The 20,748-nt window shown below is 34.7% G+C and overlaps 1 protein-coding gene and 1 non-coding gene across 2 annotated transcripts in view; one reads left to right on the plus strand and one right to left on the minus strand.

Annotated features, from left to right (window-relative positions):
* The first annotated feature begins 5,192 nt into the window (after positions 1-5,192).
* Positions 5,193-20,748, plus strand: part of LOC146164322 (RAB11-binding protein RELCH homolog) — a 66,051-nt gene continuing 50,495 nt past the window's right edge. The window contains exons 1-3 of the mRNA XM_083382874.1: positions 5,193-5,490; positions 14,449-14,535; positions 15,742-15,813. Coding sequence (XP_083239000.1) covers positions 5,244-5,490; positions 14,449-14,535; positions 15,742-15,813 — 406 coding nt within the window. The 5' untranslated portion in view covers positions 5,193-5,243. The remainder of the gene's footprint in view (positions 5,491-14,448; positions 14,536-15,741; positions 15,814-20,748) is intronic.
* Positions 11,610-11,681, minus strand: Trnat-cgu (transfer RNA threonine (anticodon CGU)). Its single transcript has one exon. It is a non-coding gene; the product is annotated as a tRNA-Thr (tRNA).

Consider the following 20,748-nt stretch of genomic DNA (forward strand, 5'->3'; position numbering starts at 1 on the left):
AATGTAGCTTATATGGAAAATTACATTTTCCTTGCCTTACAGCTAGCATACATATAGGTTGGTTCACACTAAATGCGTTTTGCTTCTAGCGTTAGCGTCTGTCGCAAAACGCTAGCGTTGTCCAGATCACACTTAAACGGTTGCCAGCGTTCACGGCAAATTTCCTCGTTCCGAACCAAAAGCGTCAAAGTTGAACTGTTTGAACTTCCGCAACCGAAATTTTAAAAACGTTTTACGTTAACGCCAGACGCGTCTAGTGTGGACCAACCTTATGAATGATGTTATCGACATTCAAACCTCTAACAACTTCACTATCTATGCTTAAAAGGGACTCCAGCCTTTACCTATCCTCAAACCACCCCGAAGTACATCACTAACTCCCCTAACAATTTTAACCCCTATCCATTTTATAACCCCACCCATTACCCACCAATAATCCCAAACAAGGCCAAAAATCCAATGCAAAAACAGCGGCGCCCTAATAGCGCAGGTCAAACTAGGGCGTCCGAACGTCGACACCAAAACGACCCATGCCAGACCTAACACAGCGCCCGATCGATCCATACCCTCTTCCTACAGTTTCAGAGGTTATTTTGCCCATTTAAGGCAATATTACGATGAATTTAGGACGTATTTTGACAGATTTATATAGGTCTTATTCAGACGAATTAGATCTCATTCTGTACTGGACAGTAATCTGCGTATTTAAGCTTTATGTCATTGATCTTTATTCTATGGGTTTATAATTTTTTCTGCTTTAGGTATTGTTGCTTTTTGGGTTTTATTGTGTGTTCCTCTTAAAAGTGATAGCACAGAACGTAAATAGTTCTTAACTTGTTTGCAGCATAAATAAACGATTTATTTACCTACACACAAGGCACATATTGACTCGACTCAGTTATTAGTTTTTAAGCAAAAACTGTACTTTACCGATACTGGATCTGTATCACTATCAGCCTTACAAAAATGTAACCTTAAAAAATTGAGGGCCGAATTTTTCCAGGGCCTAAGGCTATAGCCTTATTAGCCTATTGGTTAATCCGGCCCTGAAGTCAGATAGCACGGTGGTCATGTCTCACCTGTTGAAATATACAGGTGTATTGCGTGGACTGGGGTGTATAAGTTTTGAGTAAACGTAAAAAGGGTGTAGGCTACTATTCCGAAAAAGGTTGACAAGCACTGGCTAAGACACCATCACTTTTAAAAACCTCTGTTGGTACAAAAGTAATAATGTATATATTTAGTTTAGTTTATTTCAACTTTAAACTATTTAAAAGACAAGAATCCTATACCATTTTTCTAAACAGTGTTGTAATGACTTAAGTCAACGACTTTACGTAAGTGCACTTAAGTCGCTGTTTTCCAATGACTTTACTTGACTTAAGTCGTTCGGGTAAAATGACTTGCCTTGACTTAAATCTTTTAGACAAATGACTTGAATTGAACTTAAGTCATTGAGTCAAATAACTTGGGTTGAAATTAAGGTGTTTCATTTAACATTTTATTATAAAATTAAGCTATTTGTCTCCAGTTTTGCACGTAAAATTAGATTCAAGCAAACCATAACAACCAAAAAAGAATAAGAGCAAAAACAAGATATGTCTCGAAAATAAATTTTCGGCCCATATAATTCTAAATCTTTACTAAAATTACCTTTATTAAATTAGTTTTTTTTTTAAACGCATTTTTATTAAAAATATGAATGGCATATAAAAGTCCACCAAAAACACTGCTTTTATTAGAAACCAAATGGACTAAAACTAAAATTTGGATATGTCGTTCTGTTTAAAATTTTTAATTTAGTTTGGATTTGCATCCGACTACTTTTCTACTGTATTTTGTCTTCATTAGCAAACAATAACCAGTTCGGTAAAATTAACTCTGCGGGCCGGATCTGGCCCGCGAACCTTAGTTTGGCGACCCCTTACTTATATGCGACATTAAAATGAAACGGAAAATGAAAGGTCCGCGAGGAGTTCGTTACCGTAGCAGGGTTGCCATATTAAAATTTTGATCTAAACCAAAACCGTGATTTTTCTTATCGTAAAATCCAACTCCTCGTAGGCTACGTACTGTGCAATATATCGAAAAAGGACCAAAATATTATGTTTTTTTATGTTAGCAAGTGCTCACCCTAAAGTCTATTCTAGTATAATAAAATCATTCGTGTATTCGATGATAAAGTTAAATTGATTATTCCCATGCACTTAACACCCGGCTGTTTGAGAAGCTATGTGACTGTGAGGACATGAATGTATTTTCGTAAAAACCGTGGGACTGCAAATAAATGGATTCGTAATCCATTTATTTTCGAAACAGGTGAATCGACCTTAGTGCGACAAGAGGACCAATTGCTGGACATTGTAAATAATGGCTGCTTAAAATGAACTTTTCATGCAACTACTTTACCAATGTTTGGATGAAGGTCTTGCCAGAATACCCTCTGACCTTGCCATAAAAGCCTTACAGCTTTTTGCTACCATTTCTGACATCTTACTTGTGCGAATCTGGATTTTCTGCGTTGACAGCACAGAAGGCAAAACCACAAAACAGAAAGAAAGTGAGGGACATATTGCGGGTTTCATTAAGTTAAATAATAATAATTCCTATAGAATGCGCAAAACAAGCTCAGAGTTCTCATTGCTAAAAGTTGCACTAAATTTTCTTTGCTGAACATTTGTTTTTTAAGGCCGGTCCGCGGCCAAATTTGAGTTTTAAACCGGTCCGCAGTGCAAAAAGGTTGCCGACCCCTGCTCTATATAGTAATTCAATCCTGCGCAAACGAACTTTTTTCATTACATTTTTTAAGTATTTTCAATTCAATCATGACTGAATTATTGTATCATAAATATTTTATGTGGCTTCAACTCTGTAGGGCCTAACCTGGATTATTGCGTCAAAAATGGTTTTCTGAACGTTTTGATGGCATCCGCAGGTTACAGTATAGCCATAGCCAACAACAGTAGCTGCTAAGACTGTCGTAAGCTCAAACTCATTCCCTGTCTGGCGCACGTGGAGTGTGAAGCGAAAAATGGAAAGCAGAGCAAGTTACGCTCAGGCAGTGAATCAGAATGCGGCCAGCTTTAAGAGGCCGAATTGCCTAAGTACGAGACAGTGAACCAATAAAGAGAGACGAAATACTGAAGTCTTTTTAAAAGTATCGATTATCCGCTGAAGAAATTAGATGGGTTTGCAGAAATGCGAGGCCAAAACGTCGACATACCTTGCACCAATAGAAATGTTTTGGAACTTTACTAGCCTACACGAAGCTCTGCGCAAATGAATCAGTGAAATTTGTTAAACTACACGAAAATTACAAGATCAACATCGCAGTTCGCTCGGTGCCAATTCCTTTCCTCAGTAAAACTTATAGCAGAGGAAATATCCGCAAAATATCGAAAGGTTGAAAAGGTGACACATCACACACAGAAAGAACAAGGTTGGGTTGCTAACCGGAATGAGAATCTTAACAACAAATTTAACGGACGTCAAAGAAAACCCTTTACCAAGTTATATAAGGATGGCGGACTACGACTTTTACGTGACTTACAATGGTCAAGTGTTCACTTGCAAGTATTGCGACGAAAAAGGTCACAAACAAGCGAACTGCCCCAAACGCCCAAAGGATTTTCCTCGGCTAGTCAAACGATAAAAAAGAGCCCAAGCAAGACGCACACAGATATGCAAATGATAACATAATAGTTGCACCCCAGGGAGGGGAAGCTTTTTGGGCGCACGGCACCTCAAGCAGTAGAGGGGTGGCGATAGTAATCGACGAAAAACTGTTCTCTTCCGTCTCAGGCACACGGGTAGACTAAGAAGGTCGATACTTAATGGTTGAAATTACAATAAATGCAACCCAAATAGTAATTGTTCATGTTTCCGCGCCGAATAAGGACGATCCAGATTTTTTCACCAACTTATTCGCCGTACCTGACAGCTTTTTCGATGCCCCGATAATCATGGGAGGGGACTTTAATCTAGTTCCGGACAATGTCCTAGATCAAAACGGAAGTAAAAAACATTGTAACCGAAAAGAAAGAGAAATTATTTTGCAATATATGACACATTATAAACTAACAGACATTTTTCGCCACAAATTTTCAACCGTTAAAAAGTTATCAAGGCTTCAGGAGCTACCAGCGGCATCATCGCGTTTAGATTTCTTTTCAATCGACGGATCTCTCGTCAAAAACGACAAAAATGTTTACTATATTCCCCGGTATAATGTCCGACCATAATATGGTAACTCTAGGGGCTGACATTAACCCAGCACCGCGCGGCAGAGGTTACTGAAAATTTAATACTTCGCTATTAAATGACCAGCGTTACATGATAAAAATAAAAACGGTAATATCTTATTATAAAGCAGAAAACCATGGGATTAGAATTGAGAATTTTGGGTAAGATTTATTCGCATCTTGGGGTCCTGAGAAGAAACTCGTTCGTTTCAGTTCGAGCTATAGGTTCGCTTTTTTCGAAGCTAGCTAACGGTTTTCTTTCAACTATAGGTCATTAGTTGTAGGTAGTATTGAAAGTTAGCGTTTAAGTAAGTATTTGTACGTACCGGTACAAGGAAAAAAAAAGATTTGGGATTCACTTTTATTGATTATCATGGGGATGCGAAACCACAATGTGTGCTGAGTTATGGTTATTATTGAAATACGAAAAGGGATAATTGAAAATCACAAGCGAAAAAATAAAACAAATCCTACTGTTCAATACATTTGTCCAAATTAGAGATACACAACCATACATTGCAAAAACGAAGTTCGAGCTGAACGTAATGCGATAACTATGCCTTGGGTGGTTAGTTCTGCCGGCTCGCGTCTACCGTGTTGCTTTACTGTAATAAAAATATAAATCAGTTGAAATGGGGTTGAATATAATTTAAACCTAATTTTGTTTTGAAAAAAAATTCAACTGAACGGCAATTTCAAAAAGCTGACTATAGCTTTTTTATTTTTGTATTATCTTATTCTAAACTATGTTGAAATGTGAAAACTGCAATTAATATCGTAACGTGTATGGCCAATGTACATTTGACGGAGGAAAAATAAATTAAAGCTATTATCGTTGCTTATCTACGACTTGTGCGTGAAACAGCAACCGGTTGATAAAACATAGAATACTAATTACATAGAAGGGCTCACTGCCACTGATCTCTTCACTGCTCGTACCGTTACGCATGAATGTAATTTTTTTTTTGATGTTTCCTACGCGACTTTTCCTATATCAATAATATGACAAGCGCTAATCCATTTTTAGAATTTAACTGTTCAACCGAACAAACTGAAATTTTTTCAGAGGAAATTTCCAATGAAATCATTGCTGAACAACTTTTAAAAAAAAAATATATTCTTACTGCGTTGGAATTTTACGCAGAAAATCAGGAAAGAGGAAACAATCTGCTGCAACTTCAATATTATTTTTCCGAACTGAGTCATTTCGAAACTCAAACAAATTTTGATGAATCGAATAATAGCCTATGTAAGTTTTTGCAATGTTCTATGGCATTTTTGTGTAATACAAATTTATAAGCGTTTATTAAATAAATAGCGAATCGAAGAAAGGTATTTCAAAATTTTAGAGAAAACCTTTGCATTCATAGGCCTAGCAGGTGTCACATATACAGACAGAAGTTATGTACACACATTTTGCATAATATGGTATGTTTAAACACATGGTGCCTTTGCTGTTGTTGAAACTTTAGTTGAAAACCTAAACTAAGTGTGAAATAAGAATAAGCATGTTTCCACTATCAGCAGCACAGTTTGTTAAGTTTCATGCACAGGACGGCTTTAAATTACAAGCACACATTTTATCATCTGCAATACGAAACAAAGATATATTCCTGGTTGTTATTATGCCATGATTATCACCACAACTACAACGCTGCTTTCCGAAACGGTCCCCCAAATTTCTCCAGCGGCTTCCCAAATTTTGGACGTGCAACTTTTTGGTAAATAAACACTTGCGGTCTCTTGAAACTACTTAGCGGTCACCCAAACCAAACCTTAAAAACCCTGGCCAAGAACATTAACTGCACCTAACTCAGCATTATTAGCACCAAAATAGAAAGGCTTGATTTAGTGTTTTCAAGTGTGTACCGTCCTTTTATATTCTGTGTACATACCTGTTCCATTGCAAATTTTGGTCTGAACAAGGAACATACTCTTCTATTTGCTGATGTGTCAAATACACAATTGCTGAATACAACATCAGAAAAAAAATGTCCTGTATCTCTGGTCAACTGAGGTGCAAACAAGAGACAAAAGACTCTGCTTTTACTTCGGCTTCAAATTAGCTTAGGACACTTGACCTAATTCTACTAAAAACATTGCGATTTGGACAGAAAGGTTAACCCTGGCAAAAATAAACAAAATACCATAATAATACTAATAACAGTGGGGTGGTATGAACCCCCAAAACCCCTCTAGATACGCCACTGACATGTTGTGATTTATGACAAAAATTTTACCAAATCTACATACTGTTAAACTAAACTAAAAATGCAATTATATCGTGCAATATTAGAATCTCTTGTATATGTGTTTTACCTCATATATGTTTTTAATTGAAGTATAATCATTTAAACAAATAACTCATTTTTTATTTATTTTAATTTGCTCATTAAGACTAGGCTTAAGCTGCATAGTTGTAGAATATCAGGTGCTCGAGGATAACAGGTGCAGGGACAACTTTGCAATTTAGTTAAATGTCAAACTGCCACAATCTAATTTAAATCATCGGCTATAACATGCAACTTTAGCAAACTTACATAATGATGGTACATCACATATTAGTGATAAATAAATGACACCTTGTTTGTTTTAATTAAAATTAGGTCACTCACGATTTCCCTGATCATTAGGCTATAAATTCAGGCTGCTGTTTTAGACTACCCATTTTATACACAACATGATCTAATGCATTTTAGATTTTATGTTAGTTTTTCATTGTATACCGTTTTACCAAAATGCAAAAAAATTGTTAAATTTTACTTTAATGAAGACAAAGAATTAATTTTTTTGCTTTTTTACAATGTAGACTACCGTCTTCTGATCACCTAAATATGCAAAAAATATGCACATGATCTAAAATTACATTTACAGAATGTCAAGTGATGGTGGCACGTTTGGGCGTTAAAAGTTATTTCATTTTGAATAACATTTTCGTTAGCTCTCTGACAAAAATATTATTCTATCAGAAACTTTATTTTTTGATTACAAGATGATTGCCACATTCGGTTTATGTAATCATCCACTTCAACATCTAATTTGGTTTTATTTGTGCTACGTGCGAATAAAAAGAGTGTACAACTTAGTTTTATGTGCGATTACAAAAAGAGACCGAGTTGGTTTTATTGGAGCTACCTAATAAATATACCCTTTAGCACTGTTTCCCAAAGTATAGGTCACAACCCAAAGTTGGGTTTCATAATAATTATTTGTATTTTCTTGTCAAGATACAAAAGATCTCTTAAACTGATTGGCAAAGTTAAAAAAAAATTGATTAATTTTAAGAAAATTGTAAGCGTAATGCTTGACATAGCATTATTACCACATAGTTGCAATTTGTTCAACAACTTGTAGATTGCAAAGTATTTTTCTATAACACACCAAAAGACTATAGGTTGTACACTAAAAATATTTAAACATTAAGCTTTTCAATAAAAAAAAAGTGCAAGATCACTTGTTTTGCTTTGGAACACTATATACGGATCTGTTCATAAGTTTAATGGTGAAAATAACGGCCCAAATAGACGTTAAAAGTGACATGCTTTATCAGTGATTAGATCACTCATCAGATCACTGATGATGGCATGAGAATTTGTGCCGAAACGTTTGAAATAAAGCATGTCGCTTTTAACGTCTATTTGGGCCGTTATTTTCACCATTAAACTTGTTTTCCTTGTTAATAGAAATTCAGTTCAACAGATGTCATACATTTAGTGAAAACAAAATGAATGTTTCTTGATTACCTACATGTTTCCTGACCAGCATTTTCTGTCCAACTTGAGTCACTTTTCCTCCATGCACAATTTTGCTTTTTGTATGGCCTAGGCCTAACAAAAAATCCTGTAAATACTTAGCAAAACCTTATCGTTGTACAAACGCTGCAATTAACATGGACAGGTTTGGTGTGCTTTTATGTCGGTGGTTCTTAACCGGGAAAAGGAGTGTGGCATTTGAACTAAATAAATTTTCCTTAAACCAAGTAAAACTAATTTTTTTTTTATGCCTTGTCTATTTTGGTATTTTAATGTTGCCTTACTGACTAGTAACTGACAAATACCAAAATGCTATGTTATCTTGTTGAGATAAAGGGGGTGCAAGGCACAGAACAATTAAAAAAGTGGGCACGCTGAGAAAGAGTTTAAGAACCACTGCTTTGTATTATTTTTTTAGCATTTTGTATTAATTCTTTAAATGTGAAACTTAGTTTTACCGCATTTGGTTGGTGGTATAACATAACCATTTGACTTCATATCTTGTATTATAACAGAAGCTATATTTTCAGGCTGTTTTAATAATTTTTTGTTTGTCTGTGTAAAAAAAGTATATTTTTTGACTGTTTTAAATAAATAACTGCCTTTTTTTGTTTTGTTCGAATCTTTTATGGCTATTTAGTTGTTCAACCAGTTTGGGAGAAACTTTAGTTAAAAGGTGGCATGAATAGGCCAGGCCTACCCTTCAACTCTGTAATAACACCTCACTAACTTTATTAGCACCTCTCCAATTTCAGTTAAACAATCTAAAAACATATGTAAAAAAATATTATATGTCAATATTAAAACATTGTATGTCTTTGCAAAACTTATATAATGTTTGATTGTAAACCATGCAGCTTTTGGAGTAAATGGCTGATAGCTGATTTGGCAAAACATCTTGATGTATCATCAATATGCATGTCTTGTCCAAATAACAAGTCTGGCAATTTCAGCCTTGTAAACGCAAGTTTTTTAGCACTTTGCATGGACATCCAGCTTCCTTGAATATGTTTTGACTCTGTTTCATTTACACATGACAAAAAAAAAATTAAGGTTACTGTTTGTTTTATGCCGTCATTTGGTTGGCAACAACAGTTTTAAAATGTTAAAACCTTCAAACAAAAATCCTGGATCCAAAGAGGCTTGGGTCACAACATTAACTCGGTTTGATATTTTCCTAAAGTTTTAGTCGTCTTAAAAAAAGGTGAAAACCACACCTCTATAGTGACAGCTTTTATTAGCAAATACTTTGCTTATGTATATTTAGTGTAAAAAATGATCCTTCAAATCATTACTATTATGAACAACTGCCATTTAAAGCAGTTGTGTAAACTGCAATCCATACTGCATAAAAATCTGACCAAAAAACATGAAACATGATTCAAATACCAATTTATTGCCCAGCTTATTTTTTGCATATAGTGATTTGCAGTGCAACACAACTCTTTACCAATTTAGTCTGTTTCATAAAACATTGTTGTGCTTTAGTTCTGGTTTACTACAAACACAATCTGTTATGCAGTCAAATACTGTGCACCTGGTAATACATGTTAGTTGCTTACCCAATAACATTTGATTGACACTTATCAATGATTGGGTGAAGGCTACTGCTGGCGAGGAACTGGTCACCGAAAAAATGATGTGATTGACCCTAACCCTATTTAAAGCAAGCATTTTAACACTATAGGATTAAGTATTTTACTTTAAAAATTATTTTGTTTTCGTTAAATTTTTATGCACCAATTTTTTTGGTTTGCTAACTGATTGTTCGATTGACATAATCGCAAGTCCCCACCATTCTGCCATATTGTCCCAAGGTATTCCAGAATAGTAGCTTTTTAATATTAAATAACGAATCAAGTATATTGAGGAAATAATCATAATATACCTGTTGGTGACAAAACAGTAGAACTTAATAAATTTCACAATTCTGCACCTGGCAGTTTGTGTTAGCCGCTTGTCTCAAAATATTTCATTGACTTCTAATAATTATTAGGTGGAGGCCATTGGCAAGTAATTTGGCACATGAAATAACGCTGATGCAAGGTGCAACTTTTGTGTAAAAATGAAAACTCGATATAACCAGCAGAATACAATCAGAAATGCTAATTTAAGCATTCCTAGTTAGCTATTATTAATTTTTTCAGGTAGCAGAGTAGGTACTTTGGACAATAATTGTTGGAGGTTGTACTAAGACATAGAGAGAATATCAAAGCCTATACAGAAGTAGATATCATTTTGAATGTTAAGAATATCTCTTTATTTATGTTCGTCATAGTCATAGATTATGTGGGAGTATGTTGAAATTGCGGGGATGACAATATTTTTTAGTGTGCAGGTCACAAAAGTCTTTATGATCATATTAAAACTTGGCTGCTGTAAACTCTACAAGTGTTTGTCTTTGGTTGGCAACCCAAGCTTTTTGTTTTCAAATTTAGATTTGTACTAATTTTAAAGACTAAACGACTAAAACCACAGCCATTTTGGGGGGGAATTAAATATCTTTATCAGGAATCTCTTCAGCATACTTCAAGTGCGGACTTCCTACAATTTCCATTCTGTGAGCCCTTTGAATAACCTAAACTTCTATATTTTTACCTAAAAAAAATAAAAACTTTTATGTTAGTAATAATTTTTTTGACTTATTTTGACCTAACATGCTTTTTTGACAAAAAATTTGACTTATTAAGAATACATTGATGGAAACACTTTATTTTATGAAACAAGTATGTATGAAGAACTGTATTCTTGTCTATGAACCTTTAGTATCTATGGTTGAGAGCAACCATTGGAATGCAAGTCAGTTTTGTTGTTGAGGGTAGTTCATAGTTTTGATATGAGTTCATAAAGTTTAATATTTTTTTTATATTTGTCCTGCAACCAGTCATTATCAATAATCTTTATTAAAAAAACACCAAACTACACTTTGTAAACAGTTTTGACCTAACTATTTGGTTAAATTTTTACAAAAGCCTTATGTTGTATTTTTATTTGGTTACATGATCTGTTATCATAACTACAACTTACAGATACTGCATTATTCTAGCTTCACAGTAAGTCAGTTAAATACTGCACTAACTTTGCTGAATATTGGTACTAAGGTTGCGTGTGAAGAACCCCAGAGTGTATTTTTCTATGCCAGTGCACTTGTTTAGAGTAAAGCCCAATCCGCATTAGTAATCACTAGACGAAATACCCGGCGTTGCCCAGATTAAATAGAATATTTAACAGTTATTCGTAAGATCTTCGTAAAAGACAAATAATGCAAACATATTTTTTAAATGTCATAACAAATTTGCTTTTGCCTAAACGTTTTAACTGAGTGTCACTAAATAGAAATTTCAAATCATGTGATGTGTTTCAAACCATTTCATATCACGTGTTTAAAGTCGGTTAACCTAATGCTCTGATTTTACCATATATTCAATAAGTATTGTAATATGAAGCTGGTCTGTGCGCCACTTTGAATTAAAAATGCAATCTAAAGCTGGGTACCTTCTACTGAAAGTACAATTTCCCACGCCTTTCTCTGTGTTGTACGCCAGTTGACCTCTACATTGTTTGTAAAGTGTTTCTATTTGGCCGTAATGGAATCTAAACAAAAGAAAAGTAGCATTGCCACCAGTGAGGTTTGAACTCACCACCACTGGTTCACGAGACCAGTTCTCTACCACTGAGCTATAGCAGCTCATCGACCATGCTGCTCGAATTTCATATTATAATAACTTGCATCACCGACTGGGCGAACATGTTGCCACACACATCTCACAAAGTTTCTCTTTTATTATGTAGATATTGTAAGTGCCTTCTGACCCGGAGAGTCCTTACGTATGCCAATGCACACCGTTTCAGAGCATACAGAGAGACACATTTTGTGTGAAACCTACAACAGTTTGAGTGATTTTGCTAAGAACCTATAAACACTTTTGACTGATCTTCGTTGAAAATTATTTTAAGCCCGATAAAAGAACAGCAAATAAGTCAAAAAATGCTTGAAACAAATTAAAACTCCCCAAATTATCTTGATTCTTTGGGTGACATACGCATCTGCATTAACAGTGACTTTAGATTCTACAGCTACAGGGAATGTTTTTCACCATTTTGTTTGGATTCAAGTGACACTCATTATACTTAAGTATTCATCTATGTTGATATTGTTAACTATGGATACTATGTTGATAAAGAATTTTAGTACAATATTGCTACAGAAATCAGACATCACCTGCTTAATTTTTTGTAAATCTTGTATTGTTTTCTGGAAATGAGCAATTGGTCAACATGGCTTAATTTGTTATGATATCATGACATTTACCGATCTTTCTCTTGTACACACAGAAATATGGTAATATATTTTTCGGTTAAAACTTAAATAGGAATTAATTGCTTCACATTTTTAGCCTTGTATTTCACTATAAACAATATCACTGGCCACTGGTTTTATTTTCAAGGACTTTTTCTGAGTACTTTTTTTCAGTGTTTAAGAATAGGGTTTTTTGAGATGTATCTTTTCCTCTTCATATTCTGTATAGTGTTTCTTTTGTTTACATAAAATTTGAACTCGTAGTATTAACCTCACTTTGCCGCTGTTTGTTTTTATTGCATTAAGGATAAACTTTAAGCTGGATTTCAAGGTTTCAAATGTTACAAATTAGGCAATACCTCAGCTTGGATGTTGGAGTGTGCCAGAATTGCAGCTGTTGGTAATACTGCTCCCTGTGTATTTCATTAAAATGCAAAATTATATAATTGAAAAAAAACTTTTTTATCAATATGCAAGTTATGTTATCTGAAATATTTCCACAACGCCTTTGAAGTATTTATTTTTTTGTAATACATAATGCAATGTGCATTATTCTAAATTTTTAAAAAGGAATTTTTTTCTGATTAACTATAAAACTATATCATGCATAGCTCGATGTATATGCAGGTTTGTATCAGGTGAATTACAGCAGTGCTTGTTAACCTATTTGGAACAGTGCACACTTTTTGTTTACTGAAGAACTTGTACACCCTAGTCCAGTGATTCCCAACACGTTTTTAAGGCGACCCATTTTGAAAAAAAAATTAATTTGGTATAATCTTGCGACCCAAGCAAATACAAAATTGCGTTGCAAACAAACTGCACTACAAAAGCAGTTACTTTTTTCCGAGAATAGTATGTTTATTAAATCACTAATGAGATAGTTGTATTCGCTTGCTCTCAGTGAGTTTTTGAAATCGAGGCGTTATTTTGCTTGAGCATATAGAGTCACGCATGTCAGCTTTAATTTCCAACCGGTTTCGCTGTTTAGTTTTGATATTTTGTGATGATGATTTCCAGTTGTGTGAAAAGATACAATATGCCTGAAAAACAAGCGACCCCCCAAAATAATCAGGCGACCCAACTTTGAGTCTTGACCGATGCGTTGGGAACCATTGCCCTAGTCCACGCAATGCACTGAACTTATAGAGACATACACCCTGTTGTATTGCAAAAAGAACTATGAACAGTTATGAAAGATTAATTAGTACCTCACAATAACGTATATATATATATATATATATATTGTATTTTACAAGCTCTGTACACTTAAACACATGTTGTGCCATGTATTCTACACTCCAGTCAGTTTGGTAATAAACCTGTTTATTTATTATGATACCTTGTAATGCTGTATCTTATACACCCCAGTACACCCCATGAACGTGGTATGCCCAATTGTGGTACACCGGGTGTACAATACACCCGGTTGAAGAGCACTAAATTACAGGATGCATGCAACAATAATTAACCACACAGTTTGGTCAGTGTTGCTTCTGCAAGCCACGTAAATTACTTGCAACTCTTACTTGAACAGTAGATTATTAAGTGCATGGCATATCAAAATGCCTCATTTACCAACAACATTCCTAAAAGGTTTGCTCTGTTGAAAATAGATCTTTTTAAACTTGCGGAAACTGATTAGAGTAAGTTACCTTTTATGTGAATTTCTGAATAATGGTTTGTCAACAGAGAGACCTGCAGCTATGAGCACTTGTACCAACTAAATGTTAATGAATGTACACCCAGATGTCCACTATTCCTAAAAAATCAAAAAGAATAAATTAATTTTCTTTAAAATCTAACTTGATGTATTTAACATGCCTCTTTACGGGCAAGTCCGTAATTGCACCAATCAAATTTCTTACCAATATGAGGGATGTTTGATAATAATGCTTAGGCTTGGTGTAAGGTGATCTGTTTGAGGAGCCACCAATACGATAAGTGATTAGGGGTTAAATGCGTGGTGCAATGTTGCCAGTGTAACAGTACAGCAATCACAGTGTTAGATTTTGCAGTTAATATTTATTTCAGCGCTACGTCGCTTACATAATAATATTATATATGTCTTTTTAAACAAAACAAATTTAGTTCTATTTGATCAAGTTACATCAATATTTTAGCTAGTATTTCCAATTTTCTTGTTATTTTGTAGTTCGGACTGGAAGTTGTAGTACATTTGATTCTCTTGATTTGACAAGGTTTTCCGAAGATGATCAGCGAGTCAATGAGAGAATTGCAGGTAATGACAATCCTTTTTTTCAGCTGACTGTGCCTCAAATTTTTGTTACACAAAGTTAAGCTAAAATAGAGATATGCACCCCCCCTTTTTTGTAAGTATGAATGTTGTTTTTTGTTTGTTTTGTCAGGGTTAATCTCACTGTTTGATGCAAAAATGTGTTTTAATGTAAATGGGTCATGCATTTTAAGATTCTTATTGGTGTTTTTCTTTAACCACAGCTATGATTTTAGCTGAATTGCATTAATACACATTTTTCCTGGATATGCTCTTGATTATGAACTGAAGATAACTCTATCTAGAATATTTCTGTAGCATATTAAAGTAACAAATACAAGCTATAGCACAACAATTACAATGGTGGTAGCCGAAGTAGACCCAAGTTTATTAAATGTGTGCCCAATAATAGTAGTTCATTTGTGTAAACTGTAAACTAAATCAAAGTTTAATAACGACATACAATTTAATGGCTAAACAGACTACTGGGTGAAAGTTACTGTTCTTGTACTCACAAGGATACTGGGTGTTTGGAAGAACAGTTTGTGGAAGTTAAGATGAAAAATCAATAATGTCAAATATTTATCCTTTTTGAACTAAAATAAATTTTTGTGCGAATTGGGGATGTTTACAGAAAACCTTTAGGCGTCACTGGTTGACCTTACCACAAGTTAAAAATTGCCATAATTTATCTTGGTGCTTATACCTAAAATGCAACAGTTTCCACCTACCCAAAAAATGTTTAATTAGGTAGTTTTTGTGTTTAATATAGTGCAGCTATGAGATAAAAATGTGAGGTTTCTTTTCAATAATAATAATGCTTTATATTTTTATTTCCAATTTTCTATCTTGTCGTTTTTTTTATGGCCCTTTTTCTCTTTTTGTTACTCTGCCTAAAAATACTAAACAAGCATTTTTTATCAGGCAGCCAAACCTTGGGTCGCAACTGACATGTTTGGAAACACTATGTTAGGGAATGTTACCTCATGACAGGCTGGTTGTTTTAGTATTACCTTAATTGTACTACACCAGCTGCCTTTTCTAAGGCACATGGTATATACTTCCCAAATGCAACCTAAGAGGTGCTTTTATGGTTGGCAAGTACTTATTATTTCCATGTGACTTTCATAGCTCAGTCAATATGGTTTAATTCGCAGAGATTCTGCTCACGTTTTTTATTATACCATATACCTAATAAATTTTATGTTGCAGTTCTAGAATTTGAACTACGCAAGGCAAATGACACGATAAAGATCCTGAGAGGCAATCTAACTGAAAAAGAAGGTAAATATTTTAGGTTAGTTAGGTTAGTTATGCCTGTAGGGGACACTCATCTCGTTTAAATATTATGCGTTAGCTCAGGTGACATCCCCTTGTCATTTGCTTTGCGTTCATCTTCAGTCTTATCAAAATATAAAAAAGATGTGTTTTTTTATTGATAGCTTGTTTCAGCTGATGTATTCAATCCGAATATTTTAGCATAATCATCTAATATTGTATGTCAAAAATCAGTTACCAATTTGTTAATAAATAGGGCAAATCCTGTTTTTTCCTTGAAATCAGTGGTTAGGGTTAAGTCCAAGTCAAGGCCTTTTCAGTAAATAGCAAGTCAAAACCCATTTCAAGTCTTCAGTTGCCAAGTCAAGTCTTTAATTGTCAGACTACAAGCAACTTCTTAACTAAAAATTAACATAAGCACAACATATAATAAAAAAAAAAAAAGTTTGTGCAAATATTAAGATAAATTACCGAATTTTATAAATGAATTGCTTTAATGAAAACACCTCATTTCAACCCAAGTCATTTGTCCAAAAGACCTAAGTCTAGTAATTTAAAAAAAAAGTTACCTAAGTGCATTAGTTTGTGATACGTACAAACTTTGCATGTCGCATTTAATAAAACGCTCCGGTATATATAACACAAACCTTTTAAAACATCACAACTAAGCAATTTAACAGGACAACGGCAATGCTTTTATTTGTGGTCAAGTTCTACTGTGTACCAAGAAAGTAGGATATTTAAGTAAATTTGAAGAAAAACACACATTGTTTTGGTGTGATTTGTTACTAAGCAAACCTACTTTTAGTAAAAAATCTATTTGCTGATACCTGGTGTTGCCCAAGTTAAATAGGTTTTCTAATAGATAAAGGACTAATGTACTTTGTATCAGCTATGTAAATTAATAATACTTATAATACGCACGATAATTTGCAAAATCAACCTGAATTTGCGAAGTTAGACAAAATAAAACAATACATTAAACTCAGTGGCGTATCCAGGGGGGGGATGGGGTTCGGCTTTTTGTAAGTGACATTATCGTTTTTTGTTCGTTTTTGTCAGGGTTTAACTCACCGTCCGAAGCTGCGTGTGTTTTTAATGTAATTGGGCATGCGTCTTAAGCTAATGTGAAACCAAAATCAAACGCAAATGCCGTTTTTTGTTTCTTGTTTGGTCGACCGTAAACGCAGGATGTTTTTCTCTTTTGCATTTCATTATTTGTTTGGGTTGGCTGATCAGCAAGTGTGTGTTTGACAATTAATAGCAATAAATCAAGCGGTCTCTGCCTTTTTATCGCTGAAAACGTGCTGATGTTTTCAGCTGTTTGCTGTCGGCGTTAATATCAGATGTTTGTGTAAGACAGGGGTCGGCAACCTACGGCCTGCATATATAGATCGGAGGCCCGCCTGATTCACAGTTGCTCTAACATAAAAATAACACTAGAAAAAAGGCCTGGTATAAGACGTGCTTGTATTTTAGCTGACTTGGCACAGAGCTCGGCATGTGATGTCGCGCTAATGGAATAACCACCGGTAAAAACGATCTTTGTTTAGTATTGCAGGTGGCAAAGAGACGTGCTTGCAATTTAGCGTAGTCCCTACATCGATCTACCAAAATCAATCACACATATTTCACGGTCTTGGTTTAGTTCTCGCCTTAAGGTAACGATTGCACAATAGGCGGTTTCGCAGCTGGCGCCTGCCAGGAGTGTAGACGACGCACGTGTTCGCTTTTGCTGGACTTCATTTCGCTGTTTTGAATCTGTTTTATTACTTATGATGCATTACGATCGCTATTTTATGATGTCATATCCATCACTATTTTATGACGTCATTAACGTCAGACGGAAAAATGGGGAATTCCCTAAGTTGAAATTTAGGAACCCCCCTTTTTGGATTTCTGGATACGCCCCTGATTATACTGTGTGCTCTTTATCAGTATTACAAATTACATTATTCTTGCTTAGGTTTAATATAGACACAGTATCTTCAACATATATTTCCCTTAAAATTGCACTACATAGCGATACATGTTCAGTAAATGCAAATTTAATATGATTTCAAAGTAAGGATTCTAATGCCTTGTAATATAAGCCTTTTAAAAAGGCACCAACAAACTAATTCTACACTTTATCACACTAGGTTTGAAAACACTGAGCATAAAAGTCTTAACTATGCAAAGCGATGACATTAATTTTTTTGTCACACAAAAGCTACGTCCCACTTCAAACCAACTCTTAACTGGTTTGAATTAAAATTGATAAATGTGATATTTTGGAAACTCTGCCTAAATTTATTTGTGTTTAAACAGACAACAAGATACATTTAAACCTAAGAGTCTTAACCTTGAATGTTGCACTACTTGTTGCTTCCTGTTCAGTAAATATAAATTTCATTACCTGTTTTGAGTTTTTGCGTTTACTGAAGCCTAAGATAAAACAGAGCAAAGGAGCTGATCGTCCCTCAACTGTTTTCTGCTGATTTTGGCTGAAATCGGTTAAATTAAGCTTCCCCACAATACAACTATCACCTTGTATATAAGGAAGCCACATGTTACAGCCGATTGTTTAAAATTGATTGTGACAATTTAATATGCAACCAAGTGCAATGTTGTGTGATGTTTAGTCGTAATCGATTAGGACACTACACTGAGCTAAGCCTGTTTTAAGTGACGAAAACCTAGCACCTTTATCGATCCGGGTATTATCAATATAAAACTTTAGTAGGTTGTACCAACATTTATTTATACTTGCATGATATTCAGGCAAATCTGTAATCCTGGCACCAAACTGCAATATTATGTAAAAAAATCCTCTTTAAAAATAAAAATTGCTTACTCATGACTGGTTTCCCACAACGTCGCTTGAGATTCTCTGGTACAAAGAGAATAATTTTTTTTTTGTTTGGAAACCAAGCTGGCAAAATCTTGCCAGCCTTTTGGTGGCAAGCATTTTTCACCTAAATTCTTCGGTTTTTGGTTTTACTGTTACATAGATAAGCTGTTTTTAGGCGAACTTGTGTGGAAAGATGCAGGCCAAAACCAGATTAAAAAGCATACTCTTTGGATAAATTTTAAATTTAAATTACTGGATATTTATAACACAATTTAAAAGATATTCTTTGCCGAGGTTATTACATAATCACAGTGCAAAGTGTCATAGTATGCATAGTGCCAATAGGCTGGATAGATTTGGTTAAAACAGAGACACAATCCTAGCCAAACCAGGCCAATGTTTGCGTAAAGCGCAAAAAATTAAGCATTTGCGTCATCAAAACAGCAAAAAATATACTGGCCTGTTACATTCTCAATTTGCCCATGCTAATTTCATACCTGACTATTTAACAGAAAGGGGAAATTCAAATCAATATACAGGAATTCAACTCAATATAGGAGTACTTGGTACTTACCAAAAGAAAAATTGCAAACACACCACAATTAGTTAAAATTGAGTACTTTCTGTATGCCTAACAGGGGCGTATCCAGAAAATCAAAAAGGGGGGTTCCCGACTTAAATCCCGATGAATGATGTCATAAAAACTAATCGGAAACAGCCAATTTACGTCCAGCAGAAGCCGGGCCTTTAGACGTGAAGCGAACACATGCGTCATCAACATTCCCACCAGGCACCAGCTGCGAAACCGCTTAGTTTGCAGTTTACTTTAGGCAAAAAACTAAACCAAGATTGTGAAATTTGTGTGATTAATTCTAGTAGAATCATAATTTGACTATCAGCGGCACAGTTTTATTCCATGGACGGGACAAGCACTAAATTACAAGCATGCCTTTCGCCACCTGCAATACTAAACAAAGATTTTTTCCGCGTGTTATTATGCCACGATTAGCGCAACATCTGCGCCGAGCTAGATAGATTAGATAGATTTTATTTTTTTAGGAAACAAAAGAACTAAAACTCAGTACAAAGTAACAAAGAAAATTACAGTTGTTTGTTCCAGAATGCAGTGAAAAAAAAGGTACATTGAGTCAACTGCACCCTGTTTGCACAAATGTTCGTTAGAAAAAAAAACTAAAACATATACCCAACAAACAAGTAAGTGATACATTGGAAACACAAGAAGTATAAGATAACAAACGAAAAAGTCATGGGCGACAACGCAAGTTTACTGCCGGAAATGACACAGTGATATATTTACAGCCTAAATAAAAATAATACAATTACTCATACCAAAAGTTCAAGGAGTTTGACGCAAAAATCATTTACAATAACAGCACAAAACGCATTTCCCCCCCGGAGCACAAATAAGGGAAACGCACAGATATATGGACATTTAAAAATAAGAATTATATTCTTACACATAACAAGGACGGAAATATTTACTATACTGTATGTATCAGTGGTTCTCAAACTTTTTTAAGCGCGGCCCAAAACTGAGTTTTATGAACATCTCACAACCCAAGCCTTAAACATCAAAAAAATGTATTTTTTCTGATATGCATATCTCTTTAGTTTGTTTATCTTCAGAGATTCGTTTGACAATACTGAATGCACATCACAGATTGTGGCTTTGGAGCACCATTATCATTGATAGAAGTAAATTCCAAATGTATTTTTTTCCTTGTATGAATACTTACTTAAGCGCTAACTTTTAACAATTACTAACTGCAACTAATGACCTAGTAAAAAAGGAACAAACCTATAAATCGCATCGAAAAAAACCGAACCTTTAGTCGAACTGAAGCGGACGAGTTTCTGCTCATGACCTCAAGTAGGGAATAAAAAGAATTTTGTTTGTGCAGGATTGAATCACTATAGAGCAGGGGTTCCCAACCTGTGGTACGTGGTACCTGAAGGTTTTTCAGGTGGTACGCGAATAGCTTCCGTTTTTTTTTTCACAAAAACCTGATTTTGTATTAAATCCTCAACTTTATATTTTATTTGTCTGTTTTTCTTTACACAAAAAAATTTCCCCGAAACCCATTCTT

This window comes from Ascidiella aspersa, chromosome 2 (assembly GCF_963924565.1).
Source record: "Ascidiella aspersa chromosome 2, kaAscAspe10.2, whole genome shotgun sequence".
Lineage (NCBI taxonomy): Eukaryota > Metazoa > Chordata > Ascidiacea > Phlebobranchia > Ascidiidae > Ascidiella > Ascidiella aspersa.